At 37.3% G+C, this 27688-nt stretch overlaps 1 protein-coding gene across 1 annotated transcript in view; it reads left to right on the top strand.

Moving 5' to 3' along the window:
* LOC122734688 (RING1 and YY1 binding protein) overlaps positions 1 to 23313 on the top strand; it is a 69954-nt gene extending 46641 nt beyond the window's left edge. Inside the window, exons 3-5 of the mRNA XM_043975693.1 lie at positions 19313 to 19489; positions 19596 to 19694; positions 22745 to 23313. Coding sequence (XP_043831628.1) covers positions 19313 to 19489; positions 19596 to 19694; positions 22745 to 22997 — 529 coding nt within the window. The 3' untranslated portion in view covers positions 22998 to 23313. The remainder of the gene's footprint in view (positions 1 to 19312; positions 19490 to 19595; positions 19695 to 22744) is intronic.
* The last annotated feature ends 4375 nt before the right edge of the window (positions 23314 to 27688 follow it).

The following is a 27688-nucleotide window of genomic DNA, read 5'->3' on the forward strand; positions in this document are numbered from 1 at the left end:
TTTTAAAAACTAGTTTGGTGTTAGAGAAATTTGGAACACAGTTAAAAATCACATTCCTACACTTCTAGGAAGAGGACCCAACCTCCCTGGTGAAATAGCAAACTGAAGTAAGGAATGCTCTAATACGGGGAAAGGTTATGCACAAAGGTTATTCATCAGCCCTTCAAGAATTCCTTTTTGGAGGGATTCTTAGACCTTTTAGGAGAGCCCCCAACATGGCACTTGGTTTTACCCCTCTGATACTTAGGATTATCTTGTTTTAACCCCGACCGATTTGCCTTAACTCAACTTGGCCACAAATAATGGGTGAGTTAATGAAGCCCTCCTCTGCTCAACAGTTTAGTAATCGTTTATTAGTTACCTACTTTGTGCAAGTCGATAGGGTGTAGGTTCTGAGCATAACAAGACAAGAATTGAACAACAGACCTCGTCCCCATGTTGTTTATTCTTGCCAGTGGCTTATTTGCCAGTACCTAACACACTCCTCTACACAGTTAATTTTTGCCGAAATAAGTGTTTTTAGAATTAATACATTTGCTTATAAATTTTGTTTTCTGGCAAAAATCATTTACCAGTTTTGTGTTCTGGCTTATTTTTATTAATATGAGTTGGACGAATGTGTCAAAAGGCACATGAGATATCTAATCAATTCTGTAAGAGGCCAAGGTACAGGATAGGAAAGCTTTTAAAAGGATCTTCTGTTAATTTATTAGATTAGCTAATTGTCACCTCTTAGTCCTGAGAGAATGAGATGGGGGGGGGAGATAGGAAGGTGAAGCTGCGCTTAAGCCCTTTGGGCTTGCACCAAAATGATGGTTTATGATAACAATCATTTGGAGCTGAGTAATTTAGGAGGTGGATGAGGTATTCCCTTAGTGGTTCTGTGTTTGAAGAAAGAGTTGAAGAGAATGAGATGGGCCTCCTTTTAACCCTAAATCATTTGTGAATTAATTAAGTGATCGAGAATTGAGATGATATTAATTTTTACAAGATGACATGTGCTCTGATTCCCAATTCAGTGCTCTTTCCATAATAACATACAGCTAGGTGGTGCAGTGAATAGAGCACCCTGCCTGGAGTCAGGAACTGAATTCAGATTTGGCCTCAGATACTTACTAGTTTTGTATAACCCTTAGGCTAGTCACTTTACCCTATTTGCCTCAGTTTTCTCATCTGTAAAACGAACTGGATAAAGGAAACGGCAAACCACTCAAATATCTTTGCTAAGAAAACCCCAAATGGAGTCATGAAGAGTAGGACCTGACTGAAATGACTAAATGATAATAAAACCAACACTGTTATCCTGATTCTCCCTTTTTATGGATTTAACCCTTACTATGGCTCTACTTCCTATCCCAACACCATAAACACTTATGTTCCCTAGGGCTTAGCTTTCTGACCTTCTCTTTCTCCTTGAAGGTGTCTGGTCTAGGCAGCCAAATGGTTTCAAATCTGCCTTTTTCATGAGAACAGTATGGGAGAGCGGTGTTATCCTAAATTTAAGCAAGCTATACAATATAACATTCTTCTGATCTAATAAGTGGAAATAGCTGGAAAAGGCTTCCTTGGCTGCTAATGAAGTGAATAGATAAGAATCCCTTTAAAGGGAACTGTTGCCCTCAGTTATTCTAGGACAGCTTCCCTTTGTATAGGTAACTCAATGTAAGTTCTGTACTTTGCATTAAATCTGTTAAAATTTAGGATATGTAGACAGTTCTTGCTTTAGGTGAAGAAAATCTACATTCTAAAAATAATACCCACTTGAACTTTACTGTACAGTATTCTACTCTCTCTGTGCTAATGTCCTTCAGCTAGGCCTTCCTTTTCCTCCGCCACCAGATAAACAGAACACCTCTAAAAAAAACAACTCAACTCTCCATGGAAAGCAGAATAACTGAATAACTTGGGGGGGGGGGTTGATTTGAGACCTGGCCAAGAGAGAGGAGATCTTTGCCTTGCTCTGCCCATGTGTCCTTCCCTATCGTGTCCAGCTTCTGTCCTATGGGTACCGCTCACTGCCCTTCCTCTTTTGTCTGTGTCTGGCCACCATCTATCCTTTAACCAAATGCTGACCCCTCCCCTCCTATCCCTTCCCCAAGTCCCATGCAAATTATGAATGATCCACTTAGATCACACTTAGACTCAAGAAGTCTCTGTACTGGACAATCTTGGTACAGAGAATCTTAGCCTCTTGTTCAGGCTATTCTGTCAGACAGATCTATGATGTCATTAATGTATATCAGTTTGCCAACAAGTACTTATTAGATTCTATGTTTCAAGACAGTATGTTAAACCCTGGAGATAGCCCTGAAGTTAGGAGGACCTGAGTTCAAATATCACCTCAGACATTAGCTGTGTGTTCCTGGGCAAGTCACTTAACCCCAATTAACTTAAAACATCTGGGGCCGTCTCCAGTCATCCTGATAGCTGTCTTGCCACTGGACCCAGGTGGCTCCTGGAGGAAAGAGTGAGGTTGGTAACTTTGCACATTCCTCCTTCACTTAAATCCAATTCACTGCAAGGTATGATATCACCTCCCTTTAGTATGTTCCTCTTTGAGAATGAAGGACAAACAAGAAGCCCTAGAGAAACAAAGAGACAAAATCCTTGTTCTCAAGGAACCCACAATCTTATGTGGGGAGAGGCAACAGGAAAACTACATACAAACAGGATATTTGGTAAATTGGAGCTGATCAATAGAAGAGAAAGTATTGGCTTTAAGAAAGATTATGAAAAGCTGCTTATAGTAGGTGGAATTTTAGCTAGGACTTGAAGGAAGCCAAGAAGCAGAGATGAAGAAAGAGGCTTGAGAAGCCATACTAGGAAACTCAACATATCCTAAAACACAGTTCATTATCTTTTCCTAAACCTCCCTACCCTTCCCTTTTTCTTTGAAAGGCGTGCCTATCATTCCAGTCACCCAAATTCACAACCTCAGTCATGTTTTACTCTCCCTCACCCCACATATCCAATCAATTGATATTTAAAGCCATCAAACTGACTCCAATTTAGCTTTTCAGCCTTAATTTTACATCGTTTTCCTTTTTACTGCCTATGGTATTAGTCTAGGTGACTTGTTCTTCTCACACAGTGCATTTTCCCTCTCATGTCTGAAATGTACTGTTATCCACCTCTGCCATTTATCTAATTTCCTTCAAAACTCAGATCAAATACTACCACCATCTTTGTAAGACCATTAACTGTTTCCTCTAGCTTCTAGTGTTACATAGTGCATGCTTGCTGCAGCACTTGAATTTCTTGAATTTCTTGAATTTCTTGAATTTCTTTTGCATACACTGGTCTATTAATTGTAAGAACAAATACTGTTTGATACTTGTCTTTTGTACCCCTCTGCATTTAGCACGTGTTTGATGCATAGTAGGCACTTTTGCAATGCTTTCTACTAGATTCATTTCTGGAAAACTGCAGATCTCAGACTCTTAAGCTATATCATAAAATAAGCCAAGAGTGAAACTCTAAAATATCCAGGATCTCTATTCTCCAATATAAAAGCCAGTGCCACAAAGCTACTTGCCCTGTTGCCCACATAATAATGCATGAGCATATTTTTCTTGTGCTTTTTAGATGATGTAACATTATATATGTATATTTTGTTAAATGGTTCCCAGTTATATTTCAATCTGGTTAATTTGAGGAACATACTTTGACACCTCTTCTATAGACTAATCTCTCTCTCACACACACACACTCTTGGTTGTTTAATCACATACCTCTGGGTATTTTCCTCAAAAATTAATAATTGTGATGCATTTTGTAAATGTCTGCTTTTGTCATATGAACTACAATTTGGAGACTGCTAAATACATTTTAATTGGGATTTTTGACAGCTATAAATTTTTTCAGAGCAGATTGGATTATTTTAGTATAGTGTTCCTGGGGAGAAATTATTTGTCTTGTTTACATTTGAAAATATTTATTCTCTATGAAGCTTACATTAGAATAACCCCAAGAATTGCAATATTAAGTAGTTAGGTCAACATTTTAAAAATAAGGATCTTTTTTGAAATGTTTGTTTTAAAACTTAGAAGGAGCAGATACACTTGTTTCTTTTTTAAAAAGTGAAATGTTAAAAGTTATCTAGTTGGGTCCAAGAACAGATGTTTATATTTAATTTAGTTCATTGTTCAAAGAAGATACTTTCTAGCAAAATTTTGGGAAAGTTATAACTTATGGGTTTGGGCAAATCTGGTTTAGACCAATACACTTACTGTGGGATAATTAATTTCTCCATGTACAGTAGGTTAGTGAGCACCAACTATGCAAAGTGGGAAGTGAAATTTGTATTCTGGGTTATGCAACGTTTTTGAGGTGATTCTTGGGCATTTTCTCTATGACATTTATAATTTTAAAATCTCTATGCCTTAAAAGGAGCCTGCTAGGAATGCTGGGCCTGGAGTTATTAGGGACTGAGTTCAAATTAGGTATCCGACCCTTACTAGCTGCGTGACTCTGGGCAAGTCACTTAAGCTTTATTTGCCTTAATCCACTGGAGAACAAATGGCAGACCCCACCAGGCATTGCTGCCAAGAAAACCCTATGGAAGGTGCATCTATTGGGTGTGCTGTGGTCCCTGGAGTCACATTGAACATTATTTAAGCTTCAGTTGTTTTGGGAACAAATTGTTGCATTGTACTTCTACTATCCTCGTGGTTTAACAGCCTGCACAGTCTGGGAGGGTGTGTGTAAGGAGGATGACCATTGACAGAGAAGTTCTTAAGAAGATGCTGTATCTTTAGTTGATCTCTGCAGAAAGGAAGTAACCATCTCTTTGAGGTTTTTTTCAGTTGGTTTAGTCACTGTGCTTTTAGATCAGCCAGCATATATAAGTAATCAATCTTTGTTAAGATTTAGGTGTTAGAGGGAATGTTTCTTTTGCTTTCCTTTTTTTTTGTGTTCAGTTTTTTATTCTTTGCTGGGGCTGGGGTTGCCATTACACTACTGACTCATTGAATTTTGAGTCTACTAAAACCCCTAGAAACTCCCTCCCCCCTTTTAAAATGATTGCTAATCTAGCCATGTCTCCCACTTTTACTTGTAAAGTTGACTTTAACTCAAGATTTTCACATCCCTATTAAATTCCGTCTTAAATTTGCCTCCGTATTCTAGCCTTTCATATTCTTTTTAAATCTTGTTATGCCATCTGCATACCATCTATGTCTTTGTCCAAGAAATAGATAAATGCCGAAGACATAGCCCTGTAGTTATCTACTAGCAGCTTTCAAGTTGAGGCAAGTTTGACTGCTCTTAAATCCAGCCAATCAGTTCCAAATCCAAATCCACCTAATTGTTCTACTATCAGCTCGTAACTTTTCCAAAAGAATAAAAAGAAAGGACTTGTAACCTAATGTTTTGCTACACTTTCTTGTTCCATGACAAACTATCTACAGCCTGCCCTGTTCTTGATCAAGCCCTACAAGTTAGAGAGTGGAGGAAATGTAGCTATTGGTGTTGATTTTGTTTTGGTTGTATTTAGAAGTGTGGGCAGTGAAAGGGAGGAGAAATATAAGATGATGATTTGAGGGGATTAGCCAGATTAACTGAAGAGTTATTAAGGTTGTTTGGGGAACATTTGTAAGCAACAGAAAAGGAATCTGAAAGATTAGAAGGGGAAAGGGAAATGACAAAAAGGGACAAGTAGTGTTGTGCAAAGGGTTGGGCCCAAAGAGGATAGGAAGATTCTGGGGGGGGGGGGGATTCTCATTTAAATCTGCACTATCTGGCCCTCTTTCCAGGTTACTGTATCTACAATCCAGCTCTGGTCACCTTTACATTGGCTTCCCACCTGTTTAAATGCTCTCTTCCTGTTGCTAATGTCTTCCACTCCAAGATTATTTTGTATATATGTTTGAGGTCATTCTATTAGATTATATGCTGCCGAGGTCTTGAACTTCAGCTCCACATGCATTAATTTAGAGCCTTTTAGATGCCTGGCATTGTGCTATGGGCTGGGAATACAAAGACAGACAAAAATAGTCCTTGCTCTCTGAGTTTATAATCTGATGGAGGAGATGACTTGCAAACCATTATGTATTGACAAGATATAATACAGAATAAATTAGAGGTAGTCATCAGGAGATGGAAATGCCTTTCTGTACCCACCCACTTTTTTTTTTCTTAACATATCGCCAGTGTGACACATGGTAAACTTGAGTGACAGCTTATTGATTTTATTGATAAAGGGGAGCTTTTGGTAGTTCCAAAAGGCATAGTCAGAGGGAAGGGAAATGGGAGAACATCTTGAACTATTATTCACAATATAATAGGATATTACACAAAATGTTTAATCACAGGTTTAGTTCTGTTGCCAACTAGAATGTCATACCTTTGACAATAAATGTATTCTGGGAAGGGAATTTTACTATAAACTTTTTTTGCAAACATAACCAACATAATGTAATCTGCCTTGAAAAATGATCGTGCTGAAATCGGATATGTTATCTACCTTTCTACCTTGTATTTCGGTTCGACTACAGTTAAACTTAAAAGGTCACTTACTTTTTACTTTTTAACTGGCTTACCCCTATAAAATCTTTAGTGGTATATAGCACTAAGCACTTCTCAGTGTATAGTATTATATTTTTGCTAACTTGACTGCTTAAGTGATACACACTATCTGGCAATTGTTTGGGCAACTGAATAAACCACTCTGACCCAGCAAGACAAAGCATAGGGAATGGCCTATGGAAACTCATGGTTCTCCCTAATGCAGATAGCTTGATCTCTGTTCTTTGGTAACTCTACAGTTAAGAATGTAACTTTTGATTCAGCTGAGCAAGGTGTGAAAGGGCATACTCACTAAATGTGTGATTAGGTATGTTTTGGATTTCCATGATCCTCAGGAGCGTATATTCACAGGGATGATACATATATATAGAAGTCAAATACAAGCTTAGTATGAATGAGTTGGTAAGGACATGGAAGATTTTAAAAAGTTAATATAATTCTAAGCTGTATTGAGATGTATAGTTTGTAGGACATGGGGAACTACACTTTGCTCTGGTCTCTACAATGTACCATTTTTTGTTTTCTTTATTTCATAGATTTTATTTTTTCATTTTAGTGGGGGGTTTGCTTTCAGTTCTGTTAGTAATGCTTTGATTTTCAGAATTTTTACTTTATTTGAGTAGAGTTTTTAAATTTCTTTTTTTAAAATAAAACGCTTGAACTTTTTGTTAGATTTGGCTCAGCCTGAAAAGGGAACATTGAAAATCTCCCATTGTAATTTGTATATTTCTCCCTGCAGTTGATTAGCTTAGATATTTGCTATATACATAAAGGGCAGTCAGTTCTTGTCTATCACGGTTGTTATGTTCTATAAAGTTGCTGTGAACACACAATTAATGAATACTAAAACATTGTTCCTGGGGGAAATATACTAGGTTGTTAGGTTCCTGCTAGCCTCTGGTCGCATTTACTGTTTAGCATTTTTCATTGAATTTACTCTTCCTTTTCTAGTTGTACTGAGTGGTTGATTGATTTAACACTGAATTCATGGCCATCAGCACTTTAACTCATGCCTACATGAAGCTTTTCTAAGATATTTTCTCCCCAAAAGCACCAACACAGCCTTCTTGTGCTTAGGAGCAGTAAAAAGAACTTTAGCACCATGCTTGGAAGCCATTTTTAATAAACAAAATCACTAACAAAAAAGCATAAAAATGGCCCAAAATGTGGTACTAAATAGACCCAAGAAAAGGTCACTTGTTTACAATATGAGAGCTGAAACAAGCAGGCAGAACATTGCCTTGAAACACAGGACTCCAGTTCTGCTCATGTATGCAAATGACTGCCAAAGTGCCATGAATATTTATTTTAGGGTTACAGATACAAAAAGGAATATGGAAATAACGAGGATCAACTGTATGATTTCTTATCCATGGTACTTTTGAAAACCTATGTAGTTTCTTTGCTTCTCTTTTTTTATTGTTGTCTGAAGTCACAATTTCACCCCTGCTTTTTTCACCTGAAACATAATCAGCCCCCCACCCCCACTGCTCCACTCTCCTGCTCATCGTTATGTGAATCTTTATGAATTTCAGGTTTGTTTTAAACATATTGTTGCTGTCTTCTAATACATGCTTTTATTTTTCTATTTTATGGGCAAGTTCATCTAGTTCCCTTCATGTTTTCCTGTACTCTTTCTTATTTCCCCCGTGTGTGCTCCTTTTAGAGGAGTTTGCTTAAAACTAGTGATTTATAATTGAAACAATCCTGTTTTGACTCCCATGTTTCCCCTTCCCTTCGCTCTGCCCTCATCACTTTCTTTCAGAGTGAGAGTGAGGCTGTGCTTTGCCCATTTCCCCAATTCCTTCAATATTCTTATATTCTTTATCTTGTATGCCTTATGAGTTTCTTCCCTTTCCTCCTCCTCAGTACAGTGAGGCTTTTGTTTTCTTGATTTGGGAATTAATCCTACTGTTTCTGAACTCCATGAAGGTGTATTATTGATAACTGAACATCTGATTTTTTGAAGCATTTAGAGTTCTTGGAAATAGGACCTTTATTAGAGAAATTCACCACAAAGGTTTTTCCCATTTAGCTGTTTCCATTCTAATCTCTTAGCTGCATTGGATTTTTTTAAGCAACAAACTTTTTTCACAAAACGAAATTTTTCCAGTTACATGCAAGGGTAGTTTTCAACATTCATTTTCATAAGATTTAGAGTTCCAAATTTTTCTCCCTCCCTCTCTTTCTTCCCTCCTCCACAAGATCGCAACCAGGTTATATATGTACAATCCACAAGTGTTCTTTTTATGTTCCTTCTATGGGGGTGCATAGTAAGTTCTTCCTCATTAGTTCCTTGGGATTGTTTTGGATCATTGCATTGCTGAGAGTAGTTAAGTCATTCACAATTGCTCATTGAACAATACTGCTGTCACTGTGCACAATGTCGTCCCAGCTCTGCTCACTTCACTATACGTTGATGTTCATTAGTCGTTTCCAGGTTTTTCGGGGATCATCCTGTTTGTCATTTCCTGTAGCACAAGACCATTCCTCTACAGTCATATAATATAGCACAGCTTTTTCCATCATTCCTCAATTGATGGACATTCCTTTGATTCTCAATTCTTAGCCTCCACCAAGAGTTGCTATAAATATTTTTTGTACAATTTTTCCCCCTTTTCTCTTTTTCATGATTACTATTGTTAACTGTTTCCCTTCCATGCTATTCCCTTCCCCATGATATTTATCCTATTATCCATCTTCTTTCATCCTCTCCCTCTTCAAAAGGGATTTGCTTCTGTCTGTCCCCTTCCCCACTCTGCCCTTCCTTCTTTTGCCCCTCTCTTTATCCCCTTCCCCTCCTATTTTCCTGCCGAGTTAGAGAGATTACTTCATCCAATTAAGTGTGTATGATATTCCCTCCTTGAGCCAATTCTAATGAGATTGAGGTCTTTGAGGCAATTCTGATGAGTGTTGAGCTCATTTACTGCCCAGATTAAATAGATTACACCACCCTGTTGGGTGTGTCTGTTAGTCCCTCCTTGAGCCAGCTCTGATGAGTATAAGGTCTTTGAGCCTTTTCTGATAAAATGTAAAAGTGTAAAAAGTGTAAAATTCATTTACTGCCCTGTTCCTCTCCCATCTCTTCCCCCACTCCATAAGCCTTTTCCTGTTTCTTTCATGTAGGATTTCACCTCTGCCCCTCCCCCTCCCCCAGTGCATTCCCTTTAACCCTAAAGATGTCATCACCTAGCTAGGTGACACACTGGACAAAGCATCACCCCTGGACCCAGGGGGATCCCAGCCCAAACCCAGCCTCAGACACAAGACAGTCACCCACTGTATGACCCCAGGTATGTCCCCCAGCTCCAGTTTTTTATGGTTCTCTAGGGTCTTGTATTTAAAAGTCAAATTTGCCATCAGTTCAGGTCTTTTCATCACAAATATCTGAAAGTCTTCTTTTTTCAATAAAGTCCCATTTTTTTCCACTGAAAGATTATGCTGAGTTTTGCTGGGTAGGTGATTCTTGGTTGTAATCCCATATTCCAGAGGGCAAAGGACTACCATATTCCATGCCCTCTGGTCCTGTAATGTAGCAGCTGCTAGATCTTGTGCTATCCTGACTGGGGCTCCACAGTACCTGGATTCTTCCTTTTTGGCAGCTGGCAACATTTTCTCCTTGACCTGAGAGCTCTGGAATTTGGCTATAATATTCCTAGGAGTTTTCCTTTTGGGATCTCTTTCTGGAGGTGATTGGTGGATTCTTTCAATTTCTATTTTAGCTGCTGCTTCTAGAATTTCAGGGCAATTTCCCCATAGAATATCTTGGAAGATGATGTCTAAGCTCTTTCCTTGATCATGGTTTTCAGGTAGACCAATAATTTTCAAATTATCTCTTCTGGATCAATTTTCCAGGTCAGCAGTTTTCCCAGAAGATATTTCACATTGCCCTCTTTTTATTCATTTGGATTTGCTTTATTGTATCTTGGTTTCTCATAAAGTCACTGGCTTCCATTTGTTCAATCTGTGAGGCACTGTTTCCAGGCTGCAGTATCCCAAGCTTAAGTCCCAGGTGGTATGATTTAAGGAGGATCAGGTTCTTTACTTGCCTGGCCTGTTCCCTGGTCCGTAGATGACCCCAGACCAATTTGCTAATCAAGCAGCTTTGTGTGTTGTGGTTGTCCGCTCTGACGAGCCTGTGCCCCTTCCCCACCTGGGCCACTGCTACTCAAGCCTGCCTCCTGGTTCTCAGCAGGGGTGAAAAACCCCAAGTTCTGCCTCAGCACCAGCATAGACCCCTGTAGTTTCCCCCCTGCCCAAGGCTCAGCCCACTCACCAGGCTGTGAGCTTAGTTCCAGATGACACTGGTGCTTCAGCTGATTCAGAAGCTCTGGGGGTCTCCTTCTCTGGTGAGGCCTTCCTGGGACTGGATCTGTGTCAGGGTGACTTGGGTTGGGCCCGACTCCTGTATCAGCACAGCAGCTCCCTCCTTCTGACCTTCCAAGCCGTTCTTGGTTAGAAGATGATTTCAGCACATTCCTCTGAGTTTTGCTGCTCTGGCATTTTCCTATGGTGTTATTTTTGATGGTTTTTGGAGTGATCGTGTCATGAGTTCGAGAGCTCACTGCCTTTCCTCTGCCATCTTGCATAGAGATTGAAAAGGAAGAAGACAATTTAGTTTGGCTTTCATTTTTTGTGCTGCAATAAGTTTATACCCCTGGTTTTTTGCACACACATAATAGTAATTGAATAAACATTTGGATTGAATTTTTGAAATTCACAATTCACAATTTGAAACACAATTCAGACACTGGTGGCTCACAAATAAAGGGGTAAATAAGATATCAATGCAGAATAGCAGGTTCTATCTGACTAATCCAACCTGAGCTCCCACCTTCTTTCAGTTGTATTTGTAACCTACTACAGGCATACATCAGAAATATTGCAGGTTCAGTTCCAGACCACTGCAGTAAAGCAAATTACACGAAATTTTTGGTTTCCCAGTACATATAAAAGTTACGTTTACACTATACTGTAATCTATTAAGTACATACTAGTATTTTATAATAAACATTTTTATTTAAAGTTTCAAATTCTATCCCTCCCCTTTTTCCTCCCCTCTCCCTGAGGTAGTAAGCAATCAAATATAGGTTATGCATGTGCAGTTATGCAAAACATCACGATATTAGTAAATTTGTATAAGAACTTGACTAAAGGGAAAATATGAAAGAAAGTGAAAAATAGCATGCTTTAGTCTGTGTTCAATATCTGCTCTTTCTTTGGAGGTGGATAGTATGCTTCATCATTAGTCCTTTGGGATTGTCTTGGATCATTGTATTGCTGAGAGTAGTTAAGTCATTCATAAATCATCAATGAGTATTGCTGTTCACTTCACTATATATCAGTTCCTACAAGTTTTTCCAGGTTTTTCTGAAATCATCTTGCTTGTCATTTCTTACAGCACAATAATATTCCATCATAATCATATACCACAGCTTGGTTAGCTGTTCCCCAATTGATGGGCATCCCTTAGATTTCCAATTCTTAGCCACTATAAAAAGAGCTGCTATAAAAGGTCTTTTTCTCTTTTGGGGGATGTCTTTGGGATATAAACCTAGCAGTGGTATTGCTGAATCAAAGGGTACAATACAGTTTTTACAGCCTTTTGGGGCATAGTTCCAAATTGCCTTTCAGAATGGTTGGATCTATTCACAATTCCACCAATAGTGGATTAACATCCCATTTTTCTCACATTTCCTCCAACATCCAACATTTTCCTTTTTTGTTACATTAGCCACCCTGATGATATGCTTGAGGTGATATCTGAGTTGTTTTAATTTGTATTTCTTTTTCTGAAAATTGCCTCTTCATATCCTTTGACCATTGAGAAAGGAGGCCTTTATCAGAGATACTTGTTGACCAGTTTTCTTTCCTTATAGTCTTGGTTGCATTGGTTTTGTTTGCAAAAGCTCTAATTTTATATCTGTTTTATTTTCGTATTGCTCTCTATAACTTCCTTGGTCCTAAATTCTTCTGTCCATAATCTGACAGATAAACTATTCCACGCTCTCTTAATTTGCTTATGGTATCAACCTTTATGTGTTAATCATGTACCTTTTTTTTTTTTTTTTTTTTTTTTTGGTGGGGCAGTGGGGGTTAAGTGACTTGCCCAGGGTCATACAGTCTAAGTGTCAAGTGTCTGAGGCCAGATTTGAACTCAGGTCCTCCTGAATCCAGGGCCAGTGCTTTATCCACTATGCCACCTAGCTGCGCCCCCATGTACCCATTTTGACCTGATTTTAGTGTATGGTAGAGATGTTGGTGTATTTAGCATTTCTTTTTTAAAATGTACATACCTTAATTTTTAAAATATTGCTTAAAAAGTGCTAACCATCAGCTGGTAGTGAGGGTCTTGGCTTCATGTTGATAATTGCTGACTGATCAGAGTTGTGATTGCTAAAGATTGGGTTGGCTGTGGGACTTTCATAAATTGAAATTGACTTATCCTTTCACTTGAACACTTAAGAGGCTATCGTAGGGTTATTAATTAGCTTAATTTCAATAGTGCTGTGAGTCAGAGAATAGGGAAGCCAGAGGAGACTGACTAGTCTGTGGAGAGGTCGTTACACATCATTTAATGATGATGTTTGACAGGGCAGGGTTCCTGCCCCAAAACAGTCACAGTAGTAATATCACCAATCACTGATTGCCATAAACAAAATGATGAAGAAAAACTTTGAAATGTTTGTATTTCTAAAATGTGACAGAACATGATGCGAACACATATTGTTGGGAAAATGATGTGAACCAACTTGCTTTTGATGTATGTAGAGTCACCACAAACCTTCAATTTGTTTTGTTTTTTTAACACAATATCCGAAGTTCAAAAAAATGAGGGGTGTCCCTGTACCTGGTTTGATTTCCCAGTGTTTTGTTATCTTTTTTTTTTTTTGTGGTGGGTATTAATCTCTTCTCGTGGTTCTGGCATCACATAGCTACAGAATGCCAGCCGCCCTGAGTATAAGTGTTCCTTTACTTTTAGGTAGACTTAATTCATAGTAGTATAAATTAATAAAATTCCAGTTTTCTGTTAACTTCCATCATAGAAATTTCGCATCAAAGAAAACAATGTGTATACATAGGTTTTTGTAAGATAATTTAGGGTTGGGGAGGCATTAGACACTAGAGAGGGGATTCTGGGTGCAAAAAGGCCTCATGCAGGAGGTGGTACTTGCAGTGAACTTGGAAGTAAAGCTGCAGTCTGAGGAGGTGTTGCCCATTTCCGGGCAGAGGGGACAGCCTTTCTGAAGGCTTTTTGGGAAAGATAAGAAATTAAATGTCTTGTGTGAGTGTCAGAAAGTGATGACTAGTTTGATAGGACCAAAGTATAGGCGATAAATCTGAAAGTATAAAACATTCATAATGTGCTAAACAAGAGTTTGTATTTGGTCTTAGAAGCAATGGGCAATGACATGTTTCTTAAATGATGCAGTCCGGGCTGATGCTTCAGGAATATTTGACAGCTGTCAAATTGGAGAGTGTAAACTGAAGTCAGTGTGGGAGATGATTGCTATAATATTTCAGGCAAGAAGTGTTGGAGGCCTGAACTGTAGAGTGGTGGCAGTGTGAATAGAGGATTTCTTTGACCCATGTTATACAGGAACCGTCTTGTGATTAGCTAAAATAATCAGAAGTACCTCTGGACATGAATGATTAAGTAATAGTCCATTGGGTAAACTATTCTAGTGGTGGAAGATTCAATTCAAAAGCTGAGAATTTGAGCTCAAGAGTTGGAGCCTAGCCCCTGACAATACTCTGGGGGAGGAGAGTTTCTTTTTTTAAATCTCTTCTCCTCTTCCTCCCTTTTTTTCCTCCTGCCCCCCAAGTTAACCTCATCTTTGGAGAAACTGGACCAGTAGGGGACAACACATACAGCCAGGAGCAGAGTGGCACACTGAAGTTAAACAGATGTAGGAAGATAGTCACCGGAAGAAGGAGGCAGCTTCAAGGAGATTCTCTGCCCAGAGAAGAATGCTGGTTGCTATAAAGCAACAGGAGTTATGAGTTATGTGCATAGCTCATAAGTTGAACCTACTCTTCCTATGGACCTATGTGCATTTGTGGAAAATTGTGCTCTAGACTTTGGGGGATTGTTCTGTGCCAATAGTTCTTACTATACCTTATACATACACTGACTAAAAACAATCACTAAGTGGTTGATAATTTAAGAGATTGGAAGGATTGTAGGATGCTTGACAAAATAAGGTTAGATGGGATGTGATTTTTGAGGGAAAGAATTCTCACCTGTTGAATTTGAGATGCAGTTGAAAATGTCCAGTAGGCAACTGGTGATTGATTTACTGGAGATACAGGAGAGATAACTTTCTTTATAGTTTCAAAATCTGAAATTCTCTGAGAAACCAATGCAGCATTTGGGGAATTAGTCCTAAAAATTATTTTCATTATTATCAACAAGGAATCTTTACAGACTGTAATTAGAAACCCTTGAAAATAGGTACTTTATAAATTTGAATTTATTAAGAGATTAATTCTGAAGTGTTTCTGCATCATACGCTTGCATAGAATGCAGAAAAAAGTCCCTGGCTAGCGGCTTTTTCTGTCTTTTGTGTATAAGTAAATGAAGTAATGATTGCTTTGAGGTAGATACTCATTTTTCTGGTTTTTTTTTTTTTTGTAAAACTTCAAATGTCTTCATTCAAATGCTCAAAGTTTAGGCAACACTAAGTGGAATTAGAAATCTTACTGCAAGGAAACAAATTAGACCTCATGAATACAGCTGAGACACTTGGTAGAATGAAACTCATGACTAAGCAATGGTTCTGTGTGTGTGTGCCTTTTTCTTTTTCTTTTTCTTTTCCTTTTTTTTTTTTTTTTTTGAACTCTGGCAAATCATATCTCATTTCAATTAAACTCACATATTGACCTTACTTTATTTTCAAATATCATAGGCCCTTATTTACAGATGAGAAAACAGGAGTCCAGAGGGATTTGTCCAGGATAATAGAGGTAGAGCTAGGATTTGAACCAGGCTCTCTGACTGAGCAATATAAACAAAGTACCAGGACTTGAGGCTTTATGGGGAGCCTTATGGAAGAGCTTTCATTTAGGTTGATTCTGTTATTACAAAGAACAAGTTTTCTTTCAGTGGGACAGGCAGGCTAGTTGGCTTCACACATAAAGGTTGTGACACAAAGCTAGGAAAAGTATACAGCCAGATTTTTGAGAGCCTGGAATGTTGAAACTGCCAAAAAGGTGTGACTGGAGGGGATAGGTGAGATGAAGAATTGGAAAGTGAACAGGAGATTATTAAACAGTAAGCAAGGAGATGATAATTGAGGAATTGAAGAGGCCAGGCAAAGAACATAAGAGTTAAAAACAGTTCTGCAAAATCACTAACTCCTATGAAATTTTAGCATCTCACCAGTATAAAAGACCATTAGTAAGAACTGTTCTCCATTTTGCTTCTTACCTGTAGAACAGAAATTACCAACAAATACAAATGTGTATGCATACAATGCTGAACATTGTATTCCCCCCTCCCTAAAGTGGGATATAGTGTAAGAGTGCCTGACATTTAGTGGTGCGTAATAAATATTTGTTGAATTGAATTGGATATTAGTCTGTCACTTCTGTTTCAGAAATAATTGTAAAATGCAGCTGGAGTTTGGGTGGCTTTTTTAACTGTAGGAGAAAATTTATTTGAATAGTCATTTTTCATACCTGGGTCTTCCCATTCATTTCTGTCCTCCCAAAAAAACCCCCAAATTCCAGGAATGCTAATAATGTGTTTTTAAGTGAATTAATGATTTTGAAAATTCATTATAATGAAACATGAGTTTGCTTTTAAATCCAACATATTTTTATTTTATTCTGAACTTAAACCATTTCCATAACATGATTGTATTTGAAACTGCAAATCAGTTATGTACAACGTGTGGTTCCTTTTAAATACATAATAAAGTTATATAATAACTTTTCTTTTCATCCTCCCCTCCTACCTGTCCTAGAAATGGCTACCATTAGACCCAAATATGTGTGTGTGGGTGTTTGTAAAAAACTTTTATGCATGCTTCTGTTTATCAGTTCTTTCTCTGGATGCAGATAGCATCTTCTTTCATGTCCTTTTTATTTGGGTATTTATAATTATTCTGTAAATATATGTATCATCAACCTCCTTAATAAGTATTTTTTAACTAGTCCAAAATTCTTAATATAAGACCCCAAAGCACTAAATGCCTGGGGAGTAATAAAAAAATCTTTTTCTCTTGGAAAATTCTTAGTTATAGAATCAAAAGTTCCTCCATTTTCCATGTTGTAACTTAAATTGCTTGGGGTGGCTGTTAACCTGTTTTTGAAGACTCAGAACCAAAACAATCAAATTGTGAGTGCTTACTGGTACTGGTGAAACAGTCTGGTTAGCAGATGAGATTTCCAAATCTTATGTCTGTCTCATTAACCCAATAGGGATTTCAGCTTAGAACTTTTTTGCTGAAAAACAGTCCAGTAGATTGTAATAAATCATGAGGTGTTTTGTTTTGTTTTGTTTTGTTTTGTTTTGTTTTGTTTTTTTAAGCCAGTAGAAATTACCAAGTGATTCTGGATAAACTGGCTAATAGAAGCCTCTGCACCAGTGTTCATCCAATGATGACCTCAGAGACAGGCACAATTTCTTTTTGTCTTTGTATTCGTAGCACCTTACATATACTGTTGAGTTAACATAATTGCAGAAGCACCTATTTGAACATGCTGGGAAGGTTGATATTGGTGTAGCTATGTTTAGACTTTACATTTTATTGCATACGATCTGTTTATGGTAAATTCTTTGTATATATTTAATGTAAGATAGGAAGTTATCCCTGTGGCCTTCAATGGCAACAGTAACTTTTTTTTTTTTTTAGGCAATGGGGGTTAAGTGACTTGCCCAGGGTCACACAGCTAGTAAGTGTCAAGTGTCTGAGGCCGGATTTGAACTCAGGTACTCCTGAATCCAGGGCCGGTGCTTTAACCACTGTGCCATCTAGCTGCCCCAACAGTAACTTTTTCATCAGCAATTTATGTATAGTAAAATATGTCAGATTCCAGATGTGGTAATTGTCACAGATTCATTTGTAAATCGTTTGTTTAAGCTCTGGAAGAAATGGTTATCCTAAAGTACAAGTCTTGACCATGGCACTCAATAAATACCAATGTCTTAGGGTTTAAAATGTATAAACTCCAGTTTGGCTTTTGAAGCCTGTTACAACCTGGCTCCAACCTACCTCTCCCTAGCTGTGGATGTGCCCTCCCAATTTTTGTTTTCCACACACATACATATAGACTTTGTACATACTGTTTCCCTTTATAGAAAGAACTCAACTTGAAGGTAGTTCTCTTTGACCATACCACTTAATAAATGCTTGTTAGGTACTTGAATGATAATGTGTTCCCAGTCAGTCTCATAAAAAGGCATGTTTAACCCATTGTGCAACTGAATTCTTACTGTATTCGTGTCGTGTTTTCCTTTGGTGGGCAGATTCTTAACATTTATCATGCTGAAATTACTGTGCAATTCTTATCCTGGAAAGGAAATGGTTAAAGATCCTTTGGATCTTTCTTCTCTACTACCACACTTTAAGCTTTCATTCTTTTCAAGACTGTTCCATTCTTCTATTTCTTTTCTATTGTCAGTGTAAAAATTTTTTTGCCCTTGGATAAAGAAATAAGGAAAACTGCTGGTAGAAAGACCATGACCCTACTATGTTATCAAAGGTGGTTAATTCTGAGGTCAACAGAAAGAATTTACTATGTACCCTTTTGAAGAGGGAGAAAAAGAGGTTTCCCCCATATTGCCACGAATGGGCTTAGAAAGATGTAGAAAATGGATGGATGGATGGGTGAAAGTTAAGACTGATATGATGGACTTCATTTTTCTCTTTGAAAATAAGGAGTTGGTTATTATTAAGCTTTTTTTTAATTCTCACAGTCTGTCATTCAGTAGAATTTTTGGTTGTTTTCTTAGTTGATTTATTTACAGATTTTTACATTGTAGAAATAGGTTGTTTCACATCCATGGTTACATTATTTATTAGGTCCTTTATTTGTAGTATCTTGTTTCACGTAAGAAAGTCTGAGTAATTTATCTTACACAGACAGAACCTAATGTGGATATGCAGTGCTTTCCCTTTGGGTCTCGTGTGGACCAATTTTTAACAATTAATTCTTTACAGTCTGAAGGAACATGCATTGAGAAACTTGGCACATTTAGAACATGTAGACAATGGTTCTAAGACGGTGTCAGTTGGAGATTGGCACAGACATGACTGTTGATAGCCCTGTGAATATACCATTTGTCTTAGGTTTGTTAAAGTTTTTTTTAATCTTCAGCCCCTACTGGGAATGAATAGAAACTTCAGTTACCTTTTCTTGATCAGATGTGTTGTTACTCGTGCAGAAAACTGCAGGGGAGCAGACTTGGGTTCAGTAAATTAGTTTGGCAGATAAATGGCTGACACTTCTAATTTCATTCTCCTTTTAAGAGATTTCCAATATCTTATAAAAGGACATTGAAGATTGTAAGAAAGCTTATTTTAAATCTGCCAATTAATACAATCTTGATGTCTCTTAAAGTTGTTTCTAGTGCTCCTGTACAAGAAAAAATTTTCTTTTAGAATATTTGGAAATTTGCAAGAGAGCATTTATTACTATTAAAACTGAAATGAAGAAAATTTTTCTTGATTATATTTAGTGGGTTGTAGTTTGGCAAATGTGAATTTTAAAATATTCCCATTTATTCAAAATAACTTTGTTAATGAAGTAAATGACAATCGCCTTTTTCCTCTATTTACAGAAAACCTAGAATAAATTCTCAGCTGGTTGCACAACAAGTGGCACAGCAATACGCCACTCCCCCACCACCTAAAAAGGAGAAGAAGGAAAAAGTCGAAAAGCAGGAAAAAGAGAAACCAGATAAAGAGAAAGAAATTAGCCCTAGTGTTACAAAGAAAAACACCAACAAGAAGACAAAGTAAGTCTCAAAGCAAGCCAGAAATTTGTCATTCACAGTTGAGCTTATTAAATTGTAAATGAACCCATAAATTCTACTGAAGCATATTTTTGCTCCTTCCTCTTAGACCAAAGTCAGATATTCTGAAAGATCCTCCTAGTGAAGCAAACAGTATACAGTCTGGGAATGCTACAACAAAGACCAGTGATTCAAATCACACTTCAAGGTAAGAAATTAGCATCAAATTGGCAAATTGATTGTGTTTTAGCCAGTGAAAAATGTATACCTGTTAGCCTACAGAGGCACAGATAATGATCTTAAAATTTATTGTCTAAAAATAACATTTCCATCACTGGTCAAAAATAGAAGATAGGCAACATCATTACTAGAATGTTTTAGTGGCCCTTCAAGTTGTAAGGTATAGTTGATTTCATCACTTCACATCTGAAATTATTAGAATGTGTTTTTTGCAAATATAGAACATTTTTGTATCTAATTTAGATTGAACTCCTTTTGAATTGAGGCTTTTGCATTCCTTTAGAAAGTATTTTTGTTCTCAGTTCTCTTTAGGCTTACTCAGACTGACATAATTTCTCTCTACATTCTTTCTATAACCATAGCACGGAAATTTAGAAGAAATTTACAATGATGTCTGACTAGTCTCTTCCTGCTAGTCTTATCCAATTATCATTGATTAAAAGATTGCTACAATGTTATTAGATCTTAGTGAGGTGACGAGATGAAAGCAATAAGTATATGATTAGGTGCCAAATGAAAACAGTTACTCAAAGTTTACAAGGAGAGATTGCAGTTGAGTGGGTCAGCTGGGTAGGTGAGTGGAGAGAGTACAGGACTTTGGACTTCAGGTTAGTAAAGTCTTAGAGAAGAAGGAAACCATGTTGAGGAGATTTGACAGCTCTTCATAGGATGGATTTTGGATCAAGGGCAGACTATAAGCAGGAAAATGAATTGGCAGAGATATAGGTTTCTGTGAATAGTAATAGCAGTAGGAATGGGGAAAGAAAGGCATGGCTTGGCAGTGGAAGAAAAGGGGAAGAATTTGTTTTGGCTCTGATAAGGAAAAGGATGGGATCTTTGATTGTACTGGCATAGGCAGCTCTCAGTGAGGAAACAGCCTCTTCCTATGCCAGTATCTGAGAATTGCCTTGGGCATTGAGAGGTTCAGTTACTTGCTCAGGGTCACATTGGTCAGAGATGTAGGGTTTGAACCCAGATCATCCTAAATCCAGACTCCTCTCTCTAAGCACTAATAATGATTGCAATTGGGGCAGAGCCAAGATGGTGGAGGAAAGACAGTGACTTGCCTGACCTCTCCCCAAGACCCCTCCACATACCTTCAAATAATCCATAGGACAATTCCTGAAGCAGTAGAACCCACAAATGGACAGGGTGAAATAATGATTGCAATTTATTTAATTATAATAGCTGGCTGTATTTTAAAATACTTGTGTGTAGAGTTACGTAATAGAAAATGTAAATAGAGCTTTTTAAGGTTTGTACAGTACTTTAAATATGTTATCTTACTTTATCTTTACCAGCTAGTCTGAGTTGGTGATTTTGTTATTATCCTTGTTTTACAAATCAAGAAACTGAGGCTAAATTCTCACTCTTCCATTACACCACCTGTTTACCTCAGATGAGGCTATAGAAATTCTAACTGTTTGAGCCAAGTCTTCTGACTCCATATCCATAGTTTTGTATTCTGTATCCACTGTTTGCAAAAAAGGGAACTAATTGAGGTTGGGGGGTCATGTCAGCAAGCATATGTGCCAGGCACAACGAATAAAGATATAAGCAGAGAGGGGAGAATAGTGCCCCAAATACAGTCATTATAGTAAAAGTCTGAGAAGTCAGGAGTGCAGCCTGGAAAGCAATGAAGGGGAAAAGAGAAGTTCTCTTTTAGGTCTATTGAACTTCAGGTGGAGGGACATTCCACTTGAAATTTCTAGGATATACAGCTGTAATTTACTATGTTTGACCTAAAAAACAAAGCAGAAGAAAAACTAAATCAGTGCCCATTCTGGGCTTGTAAAAGATTTGCAGAAGGGGGGAGTATTTTACCTAAGCGTTCATTGGTTCAGCAACTTGTATAAATTCTCTAATTTGAAGGAAAACTATTTGTTCTCCTTACAGAGCACTGTACCCTAATGAAAATGAAAACACCCTGTTGAAATATTTTCATGAGTATTAGCATGCATAGCTATCTCATCACAAACTGTGGCCTTTGGATAAAATGTCTTTATTTGGTAGCACAATGGATAGAGTGCTGGGCCAGGGGTTAGGAAGTCCTGGATTCAAATCTGGCTTTAGACTTGTAGTGGTTGTGTGGCCCTGGGCAAGTCATTTAATCCCTGTTTGCCTCAGTTTCCTCATCTGTAAAACTGGAAATGATAATAGCACCTATATTGAAGGGTTGTTGTAAGGATCAAATAAGAATAATTGTGACGCACTTGGCACAGTGCCTAGCACATTACACTCATAAATATTTTATTTGGAAGAGGCAGCTTCTTCTCTATTTCTCCTCTCTCTTCTCCCTCTTTCCCCCCCCTCCCCCAACACACACACACACACACACACACACACACACACACACACACACACACACACAAACTTCTGGTCTACCACCCACCCCACTCCTCTTTTAGTAGAATTTTATCATTTGTAGAATCACAAAGATCCAGTTTTTTTAAATTTTAAAATCTTTTTTACTTAGGTTTTATAGGCAGAACAGGAAAACAAGGGACAGAGTAGTCAGCAAGACACACGGTTAGGAGAGAAACTAAATCTTGTGGTTATCATAGTGTTGTCACTGCCTTTTGATGGTTCTTAAAGTGGGCTTTGTCCTTAAACAGGGAGACCTTCTGAATGGGACAGTGAAAATCTGGAGTGAGACAGTGAGCAGCATCACAAATGCCTCAAGGGCAGAACAGTATATAGGTCTCCCTTCATTTCTTTGATAGAAATAGTCTTGTGACAGTGGAGTACTCTTTGGTACCTACCAACTCTACTTTGTTACTGCTAACTCTCTCTTGAACTAAGATGGTATTTTGATAGAAAAGCCAGAAGTCAAAATTTAAACTTCTTGATATCCTGACTAATATTAGTGAAGAATTTTAATTACTCTGGAGCCCCTGATTTCACTGGAAATTTGGAAAAGCAGTCTGAATATCTTCCTTAGGTAAATTATCTGCCGAATCGGGAACTTGTATGTGAAGGACATGGAATAATATATGTTTCTTATGATGATTCTTTTAGGCCCCGGCTGAAAAACGTGGACAGGAGCACTGCACAGCAATTGGCAGTAACAGTGGGGAATGTCACAGTCATTATCACAGACTTTAAAGAAAAGACTCGTTCTTCTTCGACATCATCATCGACAGTGACCTCCAGTGCAGGATCAGAACAGCAGAACCAGAGCAGCTCTGGATCGGAGAGCACAGACAAAGGCTCATCCCGTTCCTCAACACCCAAGGGCGACATGTCAGCAGTAAATGATGAATCTTTCTGAAATTGCACATGGAATTGTGAAAACTATGAATCAGGGTATGAAATTCAAATCTTCCACCTGCCCATGCTGCTTGCATCCCTGGAGATTCTTCTGTGGACATCGGCCTAGTGATGCTACCGGGATCATTTTCTGCTTGCCATGGGCATCTGGCCAGCAAGGAATTTCGCACCCTGACGATTACTCTTGACACTTTTATGTATTCCATTGTTTTATATGATTTTCCTAACAATCATTTATAATTGGATGTGCTCCTGAATCTACTTTTTATAAAAATCTGCTGTGCACAATTTTCCATGTACATTACAACTGTTGGGGGTTTTTTTGGGGGGAAGGGGGGGTGGGCTAAGCAGGGAGGGGGGGGCTTTATTTATTGCATTCACAGACTCCATCCTTTTCAGCATATCCTTTAAGTTTAGTTCTTTCTTCCAGTTATACTATGTACTATCAGTTTTGATATAACTATATATATAAATATAAAAATATATATATAAAGGGTTATTTGAAACCAATACATGGCAACGCTGGTGCTTTGATACACTGTGAAGTGAAAACAACATTGAACAGTTACAGATCTGGGACAGTCCCTTCAATAAAAGTGCTGAAACTAAATTGAAACCAGTCTTATATGAAGTATGTTCCAACCTACGTGGGAACTTCAGTCTCTCATCTGTCTAAAGAGTACTGGATGCTATAAATTTATATTTTTAAGCAATGTGATCTCAGATTACAAGACTGCTCCAGATATCCATCCTGCATTTGCAATAGAATAACAAGTCACAAGTTCTCTTGTCCAGTTGGAAGTGCTTGATCATTCAAAAGTAATTTAAACTGGCTTCAGAATGCCAAGTAAATTATGGTTACATGTTAACATTGCTAATTCTTGCATAGCCATTCATAAAAATATGGTATTCTGTAACTTGAATTCCATCCATTTTCCAGACCTGTGTTCATGACTGAGGTAATTATTAAAAAAAATCTGTAAAGTGTCTGTTAGTTTTAGGATTTAAAACATTAAAATCAACACTGTAATTGTAGGGCTGGAATGTTTTTCAGTCAATACAGTAAGCAGTTACTTGTTTCCATGTAACATTGCATAGTGATTTTTTTGTATTTAAATTTTGTCTTTCTTTCCCCTCCTCTCCCCACCCATTAGCTTCTCTTCCCTCTTCTCTCCTCTCCCCCCCCCCCCACTAGATCTGCTTGTTTTCTGAAAGGGGATTATGAACTATATATGTTTAATACCAACATGGTGATTTTCAAAGTTTGTAGAAATTCATTGGTATTCTATCGTGGGAAGCTTCAGTTGTGAATGGTTTTCATGCTAGCATCCAAGACACAAGCGTAGCTCATGCTTATGGGGCTAGTTTTCCCCCCTCAATACAAAAATGATCTGACTTAAGGAAATTCTTCCAAGCCTCTTAGTTACTTTGCAGTTTGGTTCCTGTTTATTGTCCCTTGAAAACACTAGTGTAACTTTTTTTCTAATTTTGTTTTTTCTTTTAGCCTTTTATCTGTATCGCTTTTTATACACTTACTCATGTGGCCCAGGGTGCTTCTGAATCATTTCAAGCACAGAGCCAGTTCAATATATATATATATGGTCATGCTTTAGGTACTCACATGTGAGAGCAGCCAATTTGTAATGATGCACCAGATTATGTTATGATAACTTGGTTTGGGAAAAAAATAACTTATGTATATGGAGGCAACTGAGTAAAAAGTAAATTATCAGCTTGATTTTTGAGTAGCCAACAGGCAAGGTTCCTTTCACATTTACATTAAAACTATTCTGTAGTCACTAATGCATCATAATTTAAATTATATTCTCAAAAGTATAGATTACAAAGCAGTGCCATTTGTTGCTATAGTCCTAGTCTAAAATGCATGGACAATGTTCCCCTCTTTTTAAATTATGCTTGTATCAAAGATGCAAGTTGTAATTACCTTTTTTAAATACGTTTTTAAAGTATTTATTAATGAACCAAAGGAAATTAGATGCTTTCCATGGCATCAGAATATATAATACATAGTGGTTTGACTATGAATTTTAAATCCACATTTTAATGTTAGTGGGATATTGCAAAGACATTCCTTCTAAAGTTTTAATATTCCTTTTATTAAGGGTCTCAGGGAGGGTAAACTTGGTCAGCCATATTTATTTTCCAGAGGTGTATGGAAATGCTAAGTTTTTTATTTTACAAAAAAATAAATCTTAAAATACCACCAAACTAATGTGTATGTTGCACTGCTTTTTATGAATCAGTAAGTGTTAGTTTGCACTTTGTTCAGAAACACTGTGTGTATTTTTTCAAAATTAGTTTCATGTAAAGTGAATGGACCCCTAGTTTAGTGGAAAAGCTGATTAACCAGCTACTCATAGGCTGCTAATTCATTCATTGCTAATGTCTTGGTTTTTCAGTTTTGCCTCCTTGATAAATTAACTTATTTTAGGGAGGGGAAAAAGAAAGGGAGGAGGAATGCTTTGGAACAAATGGAATAAAACTCTGCATTGACTAGAAATTGCAGCTAAAAGTGGAAGTTGCTAGCTAAGCAGTCAAATTTCATTGTTGGGCCAGTCCTTTAGCTGCTGTTGTGTATTCTGTTAAGGTAGTGTAGGTACTTTTAGACTTTTAATTTCTGAAACTGATTACGCCCCTCAGGCATGTATTCTGGAAATGGAATTCCCATGATTTCCTGCTTTTGCAGCACATAAAAACACTAGTGTAGATTATATGTGTGTGTGTGCATATACGTATACAGATATTCATATTTGAGTATATGTATGTATGCATACATGCATATACATACATAAACACACACATATATTAAGGACCAGAAATACTTGGTATTCAGTGGCACAGAACGCAGGTTAAAAAAAAAAAGCACAGTGTTATGCTTGCAAGTTTCAGTTTTTTTTTTAATGCCACACAGTCTCTCACACGTGTGTGTGCATGCACACACAGACACACAGAGCTTGCCTGACTTGCTCTACTTGAGTCATGCAATGAAAAAAGTAAACATTTAACACAGACAAAAAATATTTATTTTAATCAGTAACTTTCAGTTTAAATTTGGCTAACTATAAAAAAAAATTGGCAGACGCTTCTGTGAGTTTAGTTCCACTAAGATGTTTCACCTGCCTTATCAAAACCATTCTCAGTCTACTTTTTTAAGCTACCATATCTTAAATTATTGAAAATTTATTAATTGCTGAATATATAATAACCTTTGCTTGTATGTAACCGAAAATGGTTTAAGAGCCAACATTTAGAAATGTATGACAATGGAGCTGAACAGTTTTTAATGCGCAAGCAGTTCTGTTCTTGTGTATGACTTGTAACCTTAATTTACTGTGTAAAGATGGTTACATTATTTCCTTAGCTTTGTTTGTTGGAGACAAATAGAGAATGCTTGTTAAGTATGTCAAAACATAATCTTATCTTGTGAATTTTTGTTAATGTATTATACGAGCTATATTTTTCATTTGCCCAGAAAGACAGCTTGTATAACGCTTTTGAAAGTTTCTGCTCTGTAAAGTCTTTAGAGCTGACAGTCTGTTAGGTTTGTTTTTATCTTCATGCTAAAGTGTCAATTGGTGGTTTTGTGAACTGGTCAGAAATTCACAGGTCTTAAATGTTTTGGGAAAATTTATATCGGACACTGCTCTTTGTCTAGCAAATAAAAGATGTTAATATATTCCTGTTACTGGCATGTGCACGACTATGTTATTAGAAGCCACTTTATCATTTTCCTGCTTTAAATAGAAATGTCTATTTATGAATTCTGCTTGTAGTTTTTTCACAAATAAAATAGTAAAATTTAAATCTGGAAGCTTTAATTTTTTACAGATTTTTAACCTTCAAAAAAGGTGATTCCCCAGTTTTGTTGCAGTTTTTATCTGCTTATGCTAAAGAAGGTTTTTTTTACGTAATTCTCCCCCAGAATCAGATTTAGCTTCTAAAATGTAAGTCCTTTTCTGCCTTTCCTCACTCCTCACTAAGCTGAGCAGAGTTCAGTTAGGTATAGGCTTTACTAATAACATGTAAAGAAAGACCCTGAATGGGAGCCAAAGACATTTCATATTGAACAATAAGCATGCCTAATCTAAAAGTATTCAGAGGACTGTTCCCTCAACATCAATAGGCAAAGAGGAAATTGTCCCCATTTCAGGAAATGATAGTATGTCAGAAATTATAAACTAAAAGTTGACCACATGATTTACCCTACTCAGGCAGTTATTTACTTGAAAATTAATAATGTAAGAATTGATTTGAATATTTGCTATGTGTTTCTGGAGCATCCAAATAAGTTAGAAACTGTGCAAAAGCAGACATCTTACTTAGCATAGTGCCTGGCATGCAGTTAATACTTAAGTACTTTTTTTTTTTTTAATCCATTAGATAGCAGATATCAATGGATAGATAGAAAGTTCCATCCTTATTAAGGGGATGCCAGTACTACCAAGGTAGTCCTACTGGAAGAGGAAGCAATTTCTGGGCTAGATCTGATTTAGGAGGCTTTCAGAGGAAGGACAAGGGGCTATTTTAAGTCCTTTCCCTCCACCCATAAAGGTCGATAATCTCCCATTATTGAAAAAGCAATTGATTATTTTTTCTTATTGATTATATTAGTCATTTCAACAAACTGAAGAAATACAGTTGAACTTTACAACTTCAGAAGAATTCCCTGTA

This window comes from Dromiciops gliroides, chromosome 1, assembly GCF_019393635.1.
Source record: "Dromiciops gliroides isolate mDroGli1 chromosome 1, mDroGli1.pri, whole genome shotgun sequence".
Taxonomy (NCBI): domain Eukaryota; kingdom Metazoa; phylum Chordata; class Mammalia; order Microbiotheria; family Microbiotheriidae; genus Dromiciops; species Dromiciops gliroides.